General features: G+C 43.3%; 1 protein-coding gene across 1 annotated transcript; it reads right to left on the bottom strand.

Annotated features, from left to right (window-relative positions):
• LOC142664994 (jeltraxin-like) lies at positions 1-2,238 on the bottom strand. The gene is made up of 2 exons (XM_075844521.1): positions 2,124-2,238; positions 1-704 (listed from the first exon to the last, which is right to left on the bottom strand). The coding sequence occupies exons 1-2, from the start codon at positions 2,236-2,238 to the stop codon at positions 76-78; spliced, it is 744 nt and encodes a 247-aa protein (XP_075700636.1). The 3' UTR covers positions 1-75.
• Between the last annotated feature and the right edge of the window lie 17,930 nt (positions 2,239-20,168).

Consider the following 20,168-nt stretch of genomic DNA (forward strand, 5'->3'; position numbering starts at 1 on the left):
TACAAATCCAGAAGGCTGTAAGGAATGAATTAAATGCAAATACTTCAAATATAGTAGTAAGCATATTCCATACAATTATGTATTCATTGACTTTAGTTCATCGTTCTTTTTCAAAGACAATGGCGCCCCTTTAATCACATAAGTTTCATCAAACCAGTTAAAACTATTTCCAGGTATATAATAATAACCATGAAAAAAGTCCTTCATAGTTTCTGAGGACAGAACATAGTCCCACATATTGACATCAGATATTTCACCTACAAACGATTGACCTGCATCAAACCCACCACCAAAAGAGTCCTGTTCCTGCCCAAGGATGACACTCATCTGAGGTCCTATGGGAGTTCTGGTTGTAGTAATTCTTCTAGGGTAACGCTTGCCATTAATCCACAGTTGGACCAGTCCTGTCTCTGAGTCCCAAGCGACACAAGTGTCTTTCCAGTCTAGAACCTCAGGATCCACCTTAAAGGCAATTTCTTCCTGATTTATGCAAACAGCGCATGAGTTTGGAGGTCTTGGAAGGATGATGAAGGTGTTGTCGTTCCCTGAACCGGGCGTGGCTATGGAAAAAAGAGAATGTTCTCGGCCGAGGTCAGAATAGGAGCGCAGACATACGGTAAACTGCTTTAAAGGTTTCTCCACTGTCGGCTTCAGAATCACGTGGTCGGTGGCTGTTTGCTTAGGAAAAATGATGACATATTTATCTAGACCAAAAGATGGAAAATAACTTGTAAATCATAATAAATCTTAATAATCATCAGGTATATAATGATAATAGTTGCATCCAGATTTATTTATTATGCCCAGACTGCCATTGATTTGATATATTCACCCACTAGCCCACCAGGGTACTAGTCATTTAACCACAAGACCACCATGGTCATTTAACCACTAGACCACCATGGTCATTTAACCACTAGACCACCATGGTCATTTAACCACAAGACCACCATGGTCATTTAACCACTAGACCACCATGGAAATTATAAACTTCTGGACCACAAGATGTTTTACAGTAAAAACCAGTGGACCACAAATACAATCAATATTTTTTTTATTAAACTACTGGGTCTTCAAGAGTTTCATTCAGACAGAACATCAAGAGTATGACAACAATATATGAATGTAATAAATAGGGCTGGCTCACCGGGGGACACAATACAACATAATGTGCACTAGTTAGATTCGACTCCCCAAAGATCCTCGTAATGCCATATAGAATAAAATAAACTGGCAATGTCAGAACTTAAGTGCAAGATTGGCGTTGGCGGTAGATTGCAGGGGGCAAGCGAACAGAGAGTCGGAGACCCTCACACTCAGCGCGAACATGCACACTGCCGATCCTGCGCAGCCCGGAGAGTCAAGAGCGGAGGTCAGAGGAGGATATTGATTGTGTTATAGTCATCCCTTGTCTGACACTCCCAGGCCTGTGGTAAATCACACTCAGTGAAGTCACCCCCAAAGCCACAACTACTTTTTACCCATGTTTGTGTGTATATACACCTGCTGTTTTTGTATATATATTTTTTATTCGGCGATTTGTGTAAAATCGCTGCAGAAACCCCCCCCAAAAAACCAGCATGTGTAAATACACCCTAAACCTGGTTGGTATTTTTGGGTGGAAAAGGTGTCAGCCCTATTGAACCCTAAACTAAACCAAATAGTGACATATTTAATCCACTCTCTGATCAGAGGCCTGGCCGTGACAAAGTGGGCGACCGAGCATGATCCAGTGGAACGGTGAGAGAATGACATTAAAGAGACACTCCAGCGAGTTTTTGTTATTGTGGCCACTGTTTGTACAGTACACCTGGTAAAGGGTTGGGCAGGCCATCCTCTTACCAGGCGCTATGTGGCAGAAATATCCCGGCCGCAATGCAGTCACCGCACTGTGACTGGCCGATTCATATAACGTCTGCAGTGTGGACCGGAAGTCACTTTCCGTTTGCACACCGATGAGACTCACATTGAGTGTCTCATAGGAATGTATAGTAAAAGTGACTTCCGTTCCACGTAGCAGATGCTGTATGAATCACAATGACCGCATTGCGGCCGGGATATTTCTGCCACATAGCGCCTGGTAAGAGGATGGCCTGCCCAACCCTTTACCAGGTGTACTGTACAAAAAGTGATCACAATAACAAAAACTCGCTGGAGTGTCTCTTTAAGAACTATGGAATTATTCCACAGTTTGTCTGTGGCGGCCATTTCTAATGTGACAACTGGAAGAGCAGCCATATTGGTTGCCACCACTTCCGGCCGCAGCCATTTTTCGGATTTTCACTTTTGTTTTGTCCTCCCCGCCTTTCAAAAGCCATAACTTTTTAATTTTTCCGTCAATATAGCCGTATGTGGCTTGTATTTTGCAAGACGAGTTGTAGTTTTTCACTGCACCACTTATTGTACACTATAATGTAGTGGAAAACATTTATTTGTGGGGTGAAATAGGTAAAAGGCAGCGATTCCTCAATCTTTTGGGGAGTTTTGTATTTACAACATTCACCATGTGGTAAATACGACACGTTAACTTTATTCTGCGGGTCAATACAATAACGGTGATACCAAATTTATATATATTTTTTAATGTTTTACTACTTTTACAAGGAAAAACTAATTGTTAAAAATAAAATTTGTCGCCATGTTTTTTTTTTACCGTCGATTGAGCGGTATAGGGGCTTATTCTTTCCATGGTGAGCTGTAGTTTCTACTGGTACCATTTTGGGGTACATGAAACTTGTTGATCACTTTTTATTCCATTTTTTGTTGGAGATGAAGTGACCAAAAAACAGCGATTGTGGAGTTTGAATTTTTATTTTTTTTATGGCGTTCACCGTGCAGGATAAATAATGATATATTGTAATAGGTCTGACTTTTACGGACATGGCGACACCAGTTATGTTAATTTTTTTATATTGCGTTTGCGGTAAAATGGGAAAGGGGGGTATTTGAAATTTTAATATTTTATATATATATATATATATATATATATATATATATATATATATATATATATATTAAAAAAATGTAATTGTACTGCATTTAAATGTTTTTACTAGTCCCCCTAGGGGAACTTGAACCAGTGATCGCTGGATTGCTTGTGTGATATACTACAATACTAATGTACAGTGGACATAAAAAGTCTACACACCAGGGGTTAAAATGCCAGGTTTTTGTCATGTCAAAATGTCTGTACAAGATGAATCATTTCAGAACTTTTTCCACCTTTAATGTGACCCGTAATTTGCACAATTCTTTTGAAAAACAAACGGAAATCTTTTAGAGGGGAAAAAAATAACAAAACTACAATAATGTCTTTGCATAAATTTGAACACCCTCTTATAATTGGGGATGTGGTTGTGTTGAGAATTAGCCAATCACATTTAAACTCATGTTAAATACTAGTCAGTACACAGCTGCCATTATTTTAAGTGATTCTGGGTAACCCAATATAAAGTTCAGCTGTTCTATTAGGATTTGACATTTTCTTTGTTGCATGTGACAGCAAAAACCATGGAACGTAAAAAGCTTACAACACATCAAAGGGATCTGATTGTTGAAAGCCATCAGTCAGGAGAAGGGTACCAAAGAATTTCCAACGCATTAGGTAGACCATGAAACACAGTGAAGACGGTCATCAAGAAGTGGCTTACTTTTGGCACAACAGTGACATTACCAAGAACTGGACGTCCCTCAAAACTTGATGAAAAGACAAGACGAAAACTGGTCAGGGAGGATATCAAGAGGCCTACAGCAACATTAAAGGAGCTGTAGGACTTTCTGGAGGTACTGGTTGTGTAGTGCATGTGACAATAATCTCCCGTATTCCTCATATGTCTGAACTGTGGGGTAGGGTGACAAGACAGAAGCTTTTTCTAACAAAGAAAAACATCGAAGCCCGCCTATGTTTTGCAAAGACCTACATCAAGTCTGCCCAAAGCATGTGGGAAAACATGTTATGGTCTGATGAGACCAAGGTTGAACTTTTTGGTCATAATTCCAAAAGGTATGTTTGGCGCAAAGCCAACACTGTACATCACCAAAATAACACCTTACCCACAGTGAAGCATGGTGGAGGCAGCATTATGGATCATGCTGAAGGCAGCATTATGGAGCATGGTGGAAGTAGCATTATGGAGCATGGCAGAGGCAGCATTATGGAACATGGTGGGGGCAGAATTATGCTTTGGGGCTGTTTTTCTGTTGCTGGAACTGGGGCTTTAGTCAAGGTGGATCGAATTATGAACAGTTCCAAATATCAGGCAATATTGGCACAAAACCTGCAGGCCTCTGCTAAAAAGCTGAAGATGAAGAGGAATTTCACCTGTCAGCACGACAACGACCCAAAGCAAAACCTCCAATTCAGCAAAGAAATGGCTTCACCAGAAGAAGATCAAAGTTTTGCAATGGCCCAGCCAGAGCCCAGACCAGAATCCCATTGAAAATATGTGGGCGACCTGAAGAGGGCTGCACACAGGAGATGCCTTCGCAATCTGAAAAATTTGGGGCGCTTTTGCAAGGAAAAGTGTGCAACAATTGCCAAGTCAAGATGTGCCATGCTGATAGACTTCTACCCAAAAAGACTGAATGCTGTCATAAAGTCAAAGGGGAATTCAACAAAGTATTAGTTTAAGGGTGTGCAGATTTATGCAACCACATTATTTTTGTTTATTTTTATTTTTCCACCCTAAATGATTTCAGTTTGTTTTTCAATACAATTGTAGAGATTATGGGTCACATTAAAGGTGGAAAAAGTTCTGAAATTATTCATCTTGTACTGATTTTGTAACATGACAAAAAACTTGCATTTTTAACAGGGGTGTGTAGACTTTTTATATCCACTGTAGTTACACTGACAGTCTCCTATGATGCCCTGTTTCCAACCACTTAAATGCCACAATCACTATAGACCGCGGCATTTAAGGGGTTAAACTCTCAGGATCGCACTTGAGCGGGGTCCCGCTCATTACCTTGAAGTGTTGTCTATAAGATAGAGGCGACACGCTCATTCTATGGAGCGGGCTCAGCCCATGAGCCCACTTAATTCTCCCACACCCTACATGCGCCATATTTATACGGTGGATGTCGGGAAGGGATTAAATCAGCTTCTCAGAAAAAGTCAGCCAATCCTCACATTGTCAGTATATAGCAGGGGTGCACAATCTTCATTTGGTCCAAGGGCCACATTGTCAGATTATACCACTCCCAAGGGCTGCAATAAAACTTTAAGGACTAGTCCCATATGAGGCATTTATGGCATATCGACAGTATACATGGGGCTTCCACTTCTGCGACTCCCACGTATTAGGAAAATGGGGGGTCCTTCGCACTCCAAAGAAAAACAGACGATGTGTGTAAGATGGGAAAACAATGTAATTGTATTATGTTCATGTAGTTAAATGTGTTTCTATGGTGAGGACTTCCTCTGGGGCGATGACTTCCTCTGGGGCGATGACTTCCTCTGGGGCGAAAATCTTTTATTGCAAGGTAACGTCTTTGGGTATTGGGTATTATCTGCTCTGGGAAGTGTCGTTCCCAGGTGCCATGTTGCGAGTGGTCCCAGCTACTGTAGTACAGTAACATCCAAAACGCGCAAGCGTAGGCACGCAGTCTCGGAGAGAAGGGTGGAGCCTCACAGGATGAGATAAAAGGGTGAGAAGGTTAATGCCAAGGGTTTGGCATTTTACTGGTGATCAGAGAGAGACTTCTTCCCAATCCTGTAGTAAATATAGGCCTGTAGTTCCTAAAGATATGATTGGAATTATCGCAACAGTTGACCACCCGGATTTACAGAGTTTAAGGCGTGCAGTGCCGAATTGCCAGGCAGGTCGGAAGCTGCTGAAAGGGCTGTTGAGAGCCGAGTTGCCAAGCGGGACAGAAGCCCCTGAGGTCTTATGAAAGTGAAGTGACCAGTAAAGTTTTGATTTGTTATTATACCCGTGTTTGCAATATTTTTACCCAGGTGGAGGGGCCAAAAACTTTCTCCTGAAGTGGGCTACTTTAGCCAGTGAGTCTCTCCACCAACCCCGACTCATGGCCTGGGCCCCCGTCACAGGCCATGCATGCATCAGGCGTGGAAGTGTCCTACCTGTCAGCAATGAATGACAGCACCACCTTTGCTAGGAGATTAGTCAGGAATCATAGAATGGACTGTCTACACCTTTCGACTTTCTGGCCATTTGTAAAAAATAATTGCTAAACCAAATGTTACAACTCGGTGCCACAATCATACAGGTGGAGACATACAGTATAAGGTTCCGATTAGACGTGTATTTACCTTTCAGTGCTAAACATCCGGAGAAAAGCACAAGCAGAATGGAAATGTTTTTCATTTTTCTGTGGATAAAAAAATAAATGCAATAAGCGTCCGGTAAGTCGATGCAAATGTTTTAGTTTTCAAAATATTCAAGTATTTTATATAAAACTCAATCCAAGTCCCAATGTTCCTGGTGCTCTGCAGAGAGAAGGATTATTTCTGGAGAGGGCCATTTTTAGGGTAAAGAGAGAGATGTGCCCATATGGACACAGTGACGTCAGGCTCTTCTGAAGCGGAATCCCCAACTCTGTGGCCGGTGTTTCCGCTCCAGGAGAAGTCCCTGACTTCACTATCCATATATGAACACAGTGACGTCAGGCACTTCTGAAGCGGAATTCCCGACCCTGTGGCTGGTGTTTCCGCTCCAGGTGAAGTCCCTGACTTCACTGTTCACTGTATGTATATAATACTCCACATAATACTACACATAATACTCTACATAATACTCCACATAACACTCCACATATTACTCCACATAATACTCCATATAATACTACACATAACACTTTACATAATACTCCACATAACACTCCACATATTACTCCACATAATACTCCATATAATACTACACATAACACTTTACATAATACTCCACATAAAACTACATATAATACTCCACATAATGCTCCACATAACAATCCACATAATACTAGACATAACACTCCACATAATACTCCACATAATTCTCCACATAACTCTCCACATAATACTCCACATAACAATCCACATAATACTAGACATAACACTTCACATAATACTCCACATAATACTCCACATAACAATCCACATAATACTAGACATAACACTCCACATAATACTCCACATAATTCTCCACATAACTCTCCACATAATACTCCACATTAAAGAGGCTCTGTCACCACATTATAAGTGGCCTATCTTCTACATAATGTGATCGGCGCTGTAATGTAGATCACAACAGTGTTTTTTATTTAGAAAAATTATCATTTTTGACGTTTAGATCTGTCGGGCTAGCCCTTCTCCCCATATGCATCGATAAGCATCGGGCACCCTGTTGCAGATTCACAGCTTTATCTTCCTCGGACCACTTTTGGTAGGTACTAACCACTGTATACCGGGAACACCACACAAGACAAGCCGTTTTGGAGATGCTCTGACCCAGTCGTCTAGATATTACAATTTGGCCCTTGTTGCTCAGATTCTTACACTTGCCCATTTTTTCTGTTTACTGCATATCAACTTAAAGAGGCTCTGTCACCACATTATAAATGCCCTAACTCCTGCATAATTTGATCGGCGCTGTAATGTAGATTACAGCAGTGGTTTTTATTTAGAAAAACTATAAATTTTCACCTAGTTATGACCTATTTTAGCTTTATGCTAATGAGTTTCTTAATGGACAACTGGCCGTGTTTTACTATATGGCCAAGTGGGCGTTGTGGAGAGAAGTGTATGACGCTGACCAATCAGTGACCAATCAGCGTCATACACTTCTCACCATTCATTTACACAGCACATAGCGATATAGCTATATCACTATGTGCAGCCACATAAACACACTATAACGTTACTGCAGTGTCCTGACAATGAATATACATTACCTCCAGTCAGGACAGTATGTGTATTCAGAATCCTGACACTTCTGTAGCGTCTCTGTGATATATACAGCAAGGCAGGTGTAATCTCGCAAGATTACGATGTAACCTGTAATTTAAAACGAGATTACACTTGCTTTGCTGTAAATCTCACAGAGACGCTACAGAAGTGCCAGGATTGTGATTATACATCACGTCCTGGCTGGTAGTGATGTATATTCATTGTCATGACACATGAGTAGCGTTATAGTATGTTTATGTGGCTGCACATAGCGATATAGCTATATCGCTATGTGCTGTGTAAATGAATGGGCAGAAGTGTATGACGCTGATTGGTCACTGATTGGTCAGCGTCATACACTTCTCTCCACAACGCCCACTTGGTCAAAAATTAAAACACACCCAGTTGTCCAATAAGAAACTCATTAGCATAAAGCTAATATAGGTCATAACTAAATAAAAAACACTGCTGTAATCTACATTACAGCGCCGATCACATCATGTACAAGATAGGCCACTTATAATGTGGTGACAGAGCCTCTTTAAACTCCACATAACACACCACAAAATACTACACATAACACTCCACATAACACTCCACGTAATACTACACGTAATGCTCCACATAATACTCCACATAACACTTCACATAACACTTCACGTAACACTCCACGTAACACTCCACGTAACACTCCACGTAACACTCCACGTAACACTCCATGTAATACTCCACGTAATACTACACGTAATACTCCATGTAATACTCCACTTTATAATACACATAATACTCCACATAATACTCCACATAATACTCCACGTAATACTCAATGTAATACTCCACGTAATACTCCACTTTATAATACACATAATGCTCCACATTAGGACCCGGTAATTCTGCCTTCACCATATAAGATGTTATGTAGACAGGAGTCTTACCTTCTACTCTTTATCAGAGCTGTGTCCATGTATTAAGCAGACACGTTCTTTATATATACATGAGATGTCAGGAATGTAAACTGGAAATTCCGCCTTGTATTTATTTACTAGTTACACAAGAAAAACTAGAAAAAGTATTCACCCCCTCTCCTCCCCAGGGATGTTTTATGCTTTACTGTGTAACAACACTGGAGCACAAATTTTGTTTTCATAGATACTGATCAACGAAAAAAAGAGGGAGCCTATACCATTTGTCTGTATAGAAAGTGCAGCTGTATACGGCTCTGATGAGAGAGAAGTCCTCTTTGCCACAATAAAGCTTGGAGTAGGGGCTGACAGTCAAATAAGTGGTGTGTAACTCTCGGGGTAAGAAATGGCAGGTTTTGCCCCTCGTAATGACAGAAAACCCAGGTATGATGAATTAACAGTAGTTTTCCCCAAGCAGATGGTATTGAAAAAATGGCCACAAGGGAGTTGTTAATATACTTCTCATAGGTAAGCGGTACAGTCTTTTGAAATGTTGCAATACTAGCAATGGTGGCTCACCTTGTCTCTAAACTAGTTGGCAGCATCTATCTCTAATTCTCAATTTTCCATAAGCTAGTGGATGGAGCCTAACTGCTACCATGACTCCCATTCCCAGCACACTTAGAGAAGAGAACATCCTGCTCTCCTGTCTCTGTAGCATACATATAGAAACAGCAGCACCATGGAAGATATCATAAAGCAGTAATGAGCAGTTTAGCTGTGAATCCAGCACTGTGGTGAGATATAAGACCTTGTTCACACAGTGTATATTCAGTTTGTATTTTGACGCATTTTACGAACACACATCAAAATACACATATTCAGCTTAAAAATGCTTGTGTTCTTGATGTGTATTATGCATCGTTTTTTAAGCCTCCAAATTATGCCATGTGAACATGGCCTAACACTTACTATGAGCTGCAGCAGTGTCTGTGTCTCTCTGCCTCTCTCTCTCACTATGCTCCTGCTCCCTCCTCCATCCTCCCCTCTCCATAGACTTTTATGGACAGCTGTAACCTAATCTCTCAGTGAGCTGATAGTCCGTCTGGACTAGATGAATATAACAGTAAATTCAGGGTGAGTGAACAGTTAGGAGAGGGGATGAGGAGGAAAGGAGCCTAATTCTATAAGTAGAGAAAGAGGCACTTTCACTAATAAGATATAATACAAAGTTTCTTATATTCACTTGAACTATTGATTTATGCAAAGTTTGTTCAAAATGCAGTGCCTATTTAAATTAAATACAGTGCTACAGAACATACAAAACACAGCAATGATCTGACACAGTCATGGGCATAATACATAACAATTAGATCCAGTGACTCACAGGTGACATCTTCTCTGATTGGAGTTGATCTATTTCCTAATCTTCACTATCCGGCCCAGACCACCATGAAGCTTCTTCCAGTCACGACTCCTCTTTGCAGAGTTTGCTGCCCAGACATCTTTGCACAATGCCACCAAATGAAATACTGCAGGGATAATAGTGACATAATTATAGCCACTCCAAAAATAATATTGCCATACAGATAGTGCCCAAAAAATAATAGTGCCACACACAGTGCCCCCCAAATAATTGTGAAAACACAGTGCCCCTGACTATAATTACTTCCACAAATGCAGCCCCTGACAGTAATCAGTGCCACACACAGTGCCCCAACAATAATGGAGCAAAGCAGATAATGCCCCAACAGTATTAGTGCCATCAGTATCTCCCAAGCATTATACTCTAGTGCCAAACAGTGCTCCCATAGAGCCCCCAAAATTACTAGTGCCCACCTAGTGCCCCCCAAAATAATTGTGCCAAAGCCACATTATCATTAAATTGTTCCCCAACATTAATAGTGCCCAATGTGTTGCCCAAAGTACCCCCGAAACTAATAGTACTGGTAAAAATAAAAAATACAAGCTAAAATATTCACCTAACTCCATTTGCATGTCACACAAAGCGGTGCAGGCTACAGACCTCCTCTGGCCTGCATTCTAAGCCTTCTGCAGGACGGAAGAGGCGGGCCCGTTAACGTTAATGTGCCTGCCTACACTGGACACACAACGAAAAATTAAGCGTAGAACTACAATACAAGTACACCAACAGTTTGCCTAAGGCAAGAAAATAAACCTATTTCTGCTCTCTCAATCAATAGATCCTTAATAGATTTATTGTATCATTTTAAAACAAAACTTTTATTCTTATTCTCTATAACCTAATTAATGTTAAAAGTCTATAAGGGCTCTGCGATGGTATCATTTATAGCCGCAGTGCCTTTACAATCTCTGCACTGCAGCCATGGCAATTATAAAATGTCACAGTACAACATAAAACATCCCCGGGGAGGAGAGGGGGTGAATACTTTTTCTAGCTTTTCTTGTATAACTAGCAACACAATACAAGGCGGAATTTCCAGTTTACATTCCTGACATGTCATGTATATATAAAGAACGTGTCTGCTTAATACATGGACACAGCTCTGATAAAGAGTAGAAGGTAAGACTCCTGTCTACATAACATCTTATATGGTGAAGGCAGAATTACCGGGTCCTAATGTTTAGTATTATGTGTATCATAAAGTGGAGTATTACGTGGAGTATTACATTGAGTATTACGTGGAGTATTACATGTAGTATTATGTGCATTGTTATGTTTAGTATTACGTGGAGTATTATGCGTATAATGATGAACTATTTAATCACTGGGTGCGCCTGCAGAATACTTTCCCATATCACAATACACAAAATCTCTTATCTTATGTTACAACCACAAAATCAGTGCCCCTCCTACTGTAGACCTACATCGGAGACCTGCTGCCTTCAACTTCATCTGTGTTCTGAGGGAGATGCGACAGGGGGCGGATTTAGGTAGGGGGAGGCGATGGGGTAATTCGCCCGAATATAACCCTGCACCGATTTTGTGATTATCCGCTGTCTATTCGATTTATGGGTGCCTGGACCTGAAGAGGTCAAGGGAGCGAGAAGCCGCGCATATAACATCTGATCTATAATCTAATTAATTTATGGGGTCTGGAGATGATTACTTTAGGGGGTCTGATCTGGGGTCTGATTAATTTAGGGGTTTGGTCTGGAATCTGAATTATTTTAGAAGTTTAGTCTGGGGTCTTATTATTTTAAGGGGTCTGGTCTATGGTCCGAATTAATTTAGGGGTCTGGTTTGGGGGGTCTAAATATATTTGTGTTGCTATAGAGGTTTGCTATTTCTGTAGAAGCAAGGTGCCAAAGATGTGTGGGCAAGAAACTCTGCAGTGGTCAGAGCAGATCATGGATGTCTGGGCCGGATGGAGAAGAAAGGAAAAGAGAACGTCTCCAATGGGAAAATATGTCACCTGTGAGTTACTGTATTTAAAGAGTAGCTGTGACTTCTCCTGGTATGTCTGTTATAGTAAATACTTATGCTCCACATGAGATTAATCTTAGCGGTAGGACCTATTTACTAAAGTAATCCTTTTTTCTCATTCCACAATTCCAGATATACAATGTGACTTCCACAGATAGAAAGTAGAAGTTTCAGACTCAGTACTACTTTATTTTATAGCATATTTTATACTGCTTTGTAATAAGTGGGGCATCAAGGTGATACAAGAAACATAGGGGCAGATTTACTAATATTATCAAAGAGGCACATGCATGATAGACATGTTAGGCTTCGTTCACATCTGCGTCAAGGTTCCGTTCCAACGTTCCGTCGGAGCTTCCCGTCATTCCGGAACCCTGACTTAAACAAACGTAAATCATAGGTTTCCGTTTGCATCACCATTGGTTTCAATGGTGACGGATCCGGTGCAAATGGTTTACATTTGTCTCAGTTGTACAAGGGTTTCGTCGTTTTGACAGAATGAATACCATAGTCGACTGCATGACCTTACCCCTGAGAGCAGTGGCGTAACTACCGCCGTAGCAGCCGTAGCGGCTGCTACTGGGCCCGCGGCATGAGGGGGCCTGTGTCGCCGGAGGCTGCTATGGCTGCTACAGCGTGACGCCACTGAACACTACGGCAGAGCAGGGAGGTATCTCCACGCTCTGCCGTTAAACAAAAGACATGTATCCCCCATCCACAGGATAGGGGATACATGTGTGATCGCTGGCATTGATAGGGAGCAGTGGCGTAACTACCGCCGTAGCAGCCGTAGCGGCTGCTACGGGGCCCGCGGCATGAGGGGGCCCGTGTCGCCGGAGGCTGCTATGGCTGCTACAGCGCGACGCCACTGAACACTACGGCAGAGCAGGGAGGTATCTCCCCGCTCTGCCATTAAACAAAAGACATGTATCCCCTATCCACAGGATAGGGGATACATGTGTGATTGCTGGCATTGATAGGGAGAATTGGGGACTGAAAGTCCCCTGAAGTTCTCCATCACAAACCTCGGATTTCAGGGGTCTGTGTCGGCAGCTCCGTAGAAATGAATGGAGCGCCGGTCTCGCTTGTGCGCATGCGTGACCAGCGCTCCTTTCATTTTTATTGAGCTGCGCAGATGCCAGAAGTCAGAGGTTAGTCATGGAGAACTTCGGGGGGACTTTCGGTCCCCCGTTCTCCCTATCGCTGCCAGCGATCACACATGTATCCCCTATCCTGTGGATAGGGGATACATGTCTTATGTAGGACACACTGTAGGTCAGATGTTTTTGGGGAGTTGAGGCTGCATGGCGTTACCTACTGGGGTGCTGTATAGCGTTACCTACAGGGGGGGCTGTATAGCGCTACCTACAATGGGGCTGTATGGCGTTATCTACAGAGGGGGCTGTATGGTGTTATCTACAGTGGGGGCTGTATGGCGCTATCTACAGAGGGGGCTGCATGGAGTTATCTACAGGGGGGCTGTATGGCATTACCTACAGGGGGGCTGTATGGCGTTACCTACAGGGGGGACTGTATAGCGTTCTCTACAGTGGGGGCTGTATGGCGTTCTCTACAGTGGGGGCTGTATGGCGTTAGCGCCATACAGCCCCCTCTGTACAGAACGCCATACAGCCCCCTCTGTAGATAACGCCATACAGCCCCCCTGTAGATAACGCCATACAGACCCCCCTGTAGATAACTCCATACAGCCCCCTCTGTAGATAACTCCATACAGCCCCCTCTGTAGATAACGCCATACAGCCCCCTCTGTTAATAACACCATACAGCCCCCTCTGTAGATAACGCCATACAGCCCCCCTGTAGATAACGCCATACAGCCCCCCCTGTAAATAACTCCATACAGCCCCCCCTGTAGATAATGCCATACAGTCCCCTCTGTAGATAACTCCATACATCCCCCTCTGTAGATAACTCCATACAGCCCCCTCTGTAGATAGCGCCATACAGCCCCCTCTGTAGATAACGCCATACAGTCCCCACTGTAGAGAACGCCATACAGCCCCCTCTGTAGATAACGCCATACAGCCCCCCATGTAGATAACGCCATACACCCCCCTGTAGATAACGCCATACAGCTCCCCCTGTAGATAACGCCATACAGCCCCCCTGTAGATAACGCCATACAACCCCCTCTGTAGATAACGCCATACAGCCCCCCTGTAGATAACGCCATACAGCCCTCCCCCTGTAGATAACGCCATACAGCCCCCTATGTAGATATCTGTTCTCTACAGTGGGGGCTGTATGGCGTTATCTACAGAAGGGGCTGTATGGTGCTATCTACAGAGGGGGCTGTATGGAGTTATCTACAGGGGGGCTGCACGTTACCTACAGGGGGGCTGTATGGCGTTACCTACAGGGGGGGCTGTATGGCGTTATCTACAGTGGGGGCTGTATGGCGCTATCTATAGAGGGGGCTGTACAGCCATACAGCCCCCCTGTAGATAACTCCATACAGCCCCCTCTGTAGATAACTCCATACAGCCCCCTCTGTAGATAATGCTATACAGCCCCCCCTGTAGATGATGCCATACACCCCCCTGTAGATAACGCCATACAGCCCCCCTGTAGATAACGCCATACAGCCTCCTCTGTAGATAGCGCTATACAGCCCCCCTGTAGATAACGCCATACAGCCCCCATGTAGATAACTCCATACAGCCCCCTCTGTAGATAACTCCATACAGCCCCCTCTGTAGATAATGCCATACAGCCCCTACTGTAGAGAACGACATACAGCCCCCTCTGTAGATAACGCCATACAGCCCCCCTGTAGATAACGCCATACAGCCCCCCTGTAGATAACTCCATACAGCCCCCTCTGTAGATAACTCCATACAGCCACCCTGTAGATAACGCCATACAGCCCCCTCTGTAGATAACTCCATACAGCCCCCTCTGTAGATAGCGCCATAAAGCCCCCACTGTAGAGGACGCCATACACCCCCCTGTAGATAACGCCATACAGCCTCACCTGTAGATAACGCCATACAGCCCCCCTGTAGATAACGCCATACAGCCTCCTCTGTAGATAGCGCTATACAGCCCCCCTGTAGATAACGCCATACAGCCCCCCTGTAGATAACTCCATACAGCCCCCTCTGTAGATAACTCCATACAGCCCCCTCTGTAGATAATGCCATACAGCCCCTACTGTAGAGAACGACATACAGCCCCCTCTGTAGATAACGCCATACAGCCCCCCTGTAGATAACGCCATACAGCCCCCCTGTAGATAACTCCATACAGCCCACTCTGTAGATAACTCCATACAGCCACCCTGTAGATAACGCCATACAGCCCTCCCCCTGTAGATAACTCCATACAGCCCCCTTTGTAGATATCTGTTCTCTACAGTGGGGGCTGTATGGCGTTATCTACAGAGGGGGCTGTATGGTGCTATCTACAGAGGGGGCTGTATGGCGTTATGTACAGAGGGGGCTGTATGGTGCTATCTACAGAGGGAGCTGTATGGCGTTATCTACAGAGGGGGCTGTATGGCGTTATCTACAGAGGGGGCTATATTGCGTTATCTACAGAGGGGGCTGTATGGCGTTATCTACAGGGGGGCTGTATGGCGTTATCTACAGGGGGGGCCGTAAAAAAGCACTATCTACAAGGGGCGGTTGTGTGACACCCAAGGGAGGGGGGGCCCCAGTCAAAAGTTTGCTATGGGGCCCAGTCTTTCCTAGTTACGCACCTGCCTGAGAGCCACGTGTAACCGCTCCATCATGGCTATTTGACCTTTGCAACACTAGGGAAGATTAATTAAGACTGGCGTTTCATGCGCCCATCTTAATATACTGATTGCTGGAGTAAGATGCGCCTATTTATTAAGGCCCTGTTCACATGTGTTTTTTTGTTTTATCGTCTATGTCAGGAGAGATTCTGACGTACACGCAAAACATGTCCATAGGGCTCCATTAGCTGGTATTCTCTATATACCTTTTTTTTTAAGGATGGAATAGCGTAGTAGACCACACAATTCTATTTTGCCGGATACTGCAAAAAAAGTAGACTGCGCGGTACACGTTTTCTGTAATACGGAAGACTATGAGTAACGTATCCAGTGGCGGCGTTCTTTACACCACTCCAGCTGCCACTTGGCATTATGTATGGTGATCTTAGGCTTGTGTGTAGCGACCATGGAAACCTGATACACAGCTCTTTTGAATCTCTGTAGTGAGTGATGTAAGTAACGTCTATGGCCACGGACCATCGTCCTGACTTACCCTCTGACAGCCGCGGCCATGGACGAGTGAGTTCTCGGTGGCATCTCCCTCATGAGAGATGTCGGCACTCACTTCCTGGTCCAGACACTGTCTCCCGCAGGGCCCGTGTGCACGCGCGTGCACAGCCTTAAAGGGCCACTGGGCTCACAGTTGTAGAATATCTGCAGTTAGACCAGAATGCTGCTGGACTATAAAAGGGGCTCTGCCCTCTTGATCACTGCCTGAGCGTTGTTGTGTTACCCAAAGTTTGTCATTGCAAATGGTCTCCAAGTGTTTTCCAGTTCCCAGTGTTACCCGTTCCTGCTGCCTGTACCCTGTATCCTGTGCTACTGTGCCTCTGTCCTGTCAAGAGTTGGAGTGGTGTCTTCTGCTTCATCTATTGTGTCACACCCCGCCGGGTGTCTGTCTACTGTCGGAGCCTCATCTTAGCCTGAATCCACCGCTACTGTCTACATTGCCTCAGGTACCCTTTCTGGACTATAGACATTGTATTGTACCTGTTTGGCCAGCTCCTATCCCGCTCAGAGGGTCCACACCCCACGCCGTGACAAGTGATACAACAGAGTATAGGCAATTTTCCTGTGCCACGTGCTTCAGCCTCTGCCAGCAGTGCTCTGTGAGTTTGTGTAGTCTATTGCTTCGTGGCTGAGCTATTGTTACTCCTAGATACTTTCACTTCGCAATAATAACACTAACAGGTGACCGGGGTAGATCTTGCAGATAGTAATAACATTTACAGGTGACCGGCACAGATCTAGCAGATAATAATACCACTTACTGCTGACCAGGGCAGATCTAGCAGATTATAATGACACTTACAGGTGACCAGGTCAGATCTAGTAGATAATAATAGCACTTACAGGTGACCGGGGTAGATCTAGCAGATAGTAATAACACTTACAGGTGGCCAGGGAGATCTAGTAGATAGTAATAACACTTACAGGTGACCAGGCTGATCTACCAGATAATAACACTTACATGTGACCTGGGCAGATCTAGCAGATGATAATAGCACTTACAGGTGGCCAGGGCAGATCTAGTAGATAATAGAACTTACAGGCGACTGGGGAAGATCTAACAGATAATAATAACACTTACAGGTGACCGGGGCAAATATAGCAAATAATAGAACTTACAGGTGAGCGGGGAATATCTAGCAGATAATAACACTTACAGGTGACTGGGGCATATCTAGCAGATTATAATGACACTTACACGTGACCAGGTCAGATCTATTAGATAATAATAGCACTTACAGGTGACCGGGGTAGATCTAGCAAATAGTAATAACACTTACAGGTGACCAGGGAGATCTAGTAGATAGTAATAACACTTACAGGTGACCAGGACAGATATAGCAAATAATAGAACTTACTGGTGACCGGGGAATATCTAGCAGATAATAACACTTACAGGTGACTGGGGCAGGTTGAGCAGATAATAATAACAACAACACTTACAGGTGACTGTGGCAGATCTAGCAGATAATAATAGAACTTACAGATGACCGGGGAAGATCTAGCAGATAATAATAACATTTACAGGTGACTGGGGCAGATCTAGCAGATCAAAAATTTCACTAACTGACAAAAGTGACCTCCTAAGACAGGGATAATAGATATTAACCCATAACCACCACGTACAATGTATATCAATACTAACCCCTTCTTTACTTTAGACCAACAGAGGTATTAGGCATTAACTGCTAAACCACTCTAGACCACCAGGAGTTTGACAAGGAACTTGTGACTGGAACAAAATTGTGGTCAGACTTCCAAAAAGCTAGAAAGTTACTGTTCCACTTGCAGATGTTTCCTATTGTACCTTTCAGCAGATGAAGATTGTTTACCCCAATACCCCTTCAAAATGTGCATTTGGCTCAGCTGCATATGCATTTCAATTCCTATAGAGGAGGTCGTGAGGTAACTTACTGTACCGTATGTCATGAGTAATAGCAGAAATAATAGAATGGGCTGTGAAAAAATAAATATAGCCAATCTAACTGCAGCCGCAGAGCAAAGGGTGTTTGACTATTTCCATGTGCCCATTACAGTGTCACTTCATTGTTGACACCAGCGCAGTGCCTCGTCTGTACGTGGCTGACCCCGATACTGCAGCTCATCCTATTCTGCATTATTGAAGTGAAGGGGTAGAGCTGCTGTACCAAGCACAGGTCCCTGAGGTCAGACCCTCACTGAACAAACATTGATGGCCTATCCTAAAGATCCTAGGTGGTCTAGGGTATAGGAAGGGTTAATGTCCGTGTCCTTCTATGTCCGCAACATTTGTATGACAACACAAACATAACACAACTATGTAGCATGAAATGTAATCAGATAAAAGGAAGTTCATGTTCCACTTTTTATAAAAAGCTTTAAATAGGACCTGTCACCTCTCCTGACATGTCTGTTTTAATAAATACTTCAATTCCCCATGAAATAACAAGTCTGTAGCATTCTTAAAACTCATGTTATTCCTCTGTTATTCCTCTTAGAAATGTATTAATAAATTGACAATTACCAGATGGGGGTGTGGCTCTACATAAACTGAAAATGTCCAATCAGGACTGACAGTCTCAGACTGTGTAGGGACACACCCTTCTGACAAGAGGAATGGTAACAACCAGTTGTCAATTTTTTCATACATTTCTAGGAGGAATAACAGAGGAACGGCACAACTCAGAGTTCTAAAAAAAACAAAAAAACATTATTTTATATGGAATACAAGTATTTACTTAAATGATCTGTCAGGAGAGGTTATAGGTCCTCTTTAAAACAATAAAAGTTGTCCACAGGGTCAGACTGGCCCATCCCAGGCGCCTACACTATAAAGGACCCCTAATACAACAGATCCTGCAGAATACCACCCCATGTGGAGGTGACTTTGGAGCCATCGCTTGCCACTAGGGACTTTTTCTTATGGGTTGTGTCGCTAAAAACCTATTAGAAAGAAGATTATAGGGTGGCCCTCAGACCTCTTTTGGGGCCCAAGTCTATCTAGTCGATCAGTGATAAATTCCCTCTACTTCCTATAGAACTAGACATGTTCTGTCTGTCAATCTTGTGTATGTTACTCCCATATCACATCCGGGTGTCTACTTGGATTGGTACGCGCATAGAAGGGTCACCTACAGAATGGTACAAATTGCCACATAACAGCCCACATGAACCCAAGGATGTGGGAATGCAAATGCCTCTTTTTTTTTTTTTTACAGCGGAAAGCAGTTTTTCTATTAGATAGTTTTGATAAATCTTGTAATGGTCGATCCTGAGGGACATCTGTGCAAAGGTTCTGAAGAAAAGTCATAAATACATTTTAACGGAATAAAAATGTTGATTTATAGCATTACATGTTTACATACTGTTACATAAGCATTTATGTTATTTTGTTTCAAGGAGCATCATGAAGCGATCACCTGTTTCTGCTATATTCAGTTGCTGGGGTGACTATATTACGTCTTTACTGCTCTTACAGTGAAGAAGCCTTCCACTGCTGGAGATTAAACCTTTTTTGCGCCCACCTCATCTCTATTTACACGTCTGCATGACGTCAGCTACCTTCCAGAAACCAGAGGTCACTATGGACGACACGTTACTATAGCGACCCCTAGTTGATCATGTTTTATTCATCATGCAGGCTTTGCACTTTTAATCAGATTTTTCTATATATGTAGGTGGAGAACTTGTTTAATTATGGAGTTTTTGTATACAGTAGAA

This window comes from Rhinoderma darwinii, chromosome 12 (assembly GCF_050947455.1).
Source record: "Rhinoderma darwinii isolate aRhiDar2 chromosome 12, aRhiDar2.hap1, whole genome shotgun sequence".
NCBI lineage: Eukaryota > Metazoa > Chordata > Amphibia > Anura > Rhinodermatidae > Rhinoderma > Rhinoderma darwinii.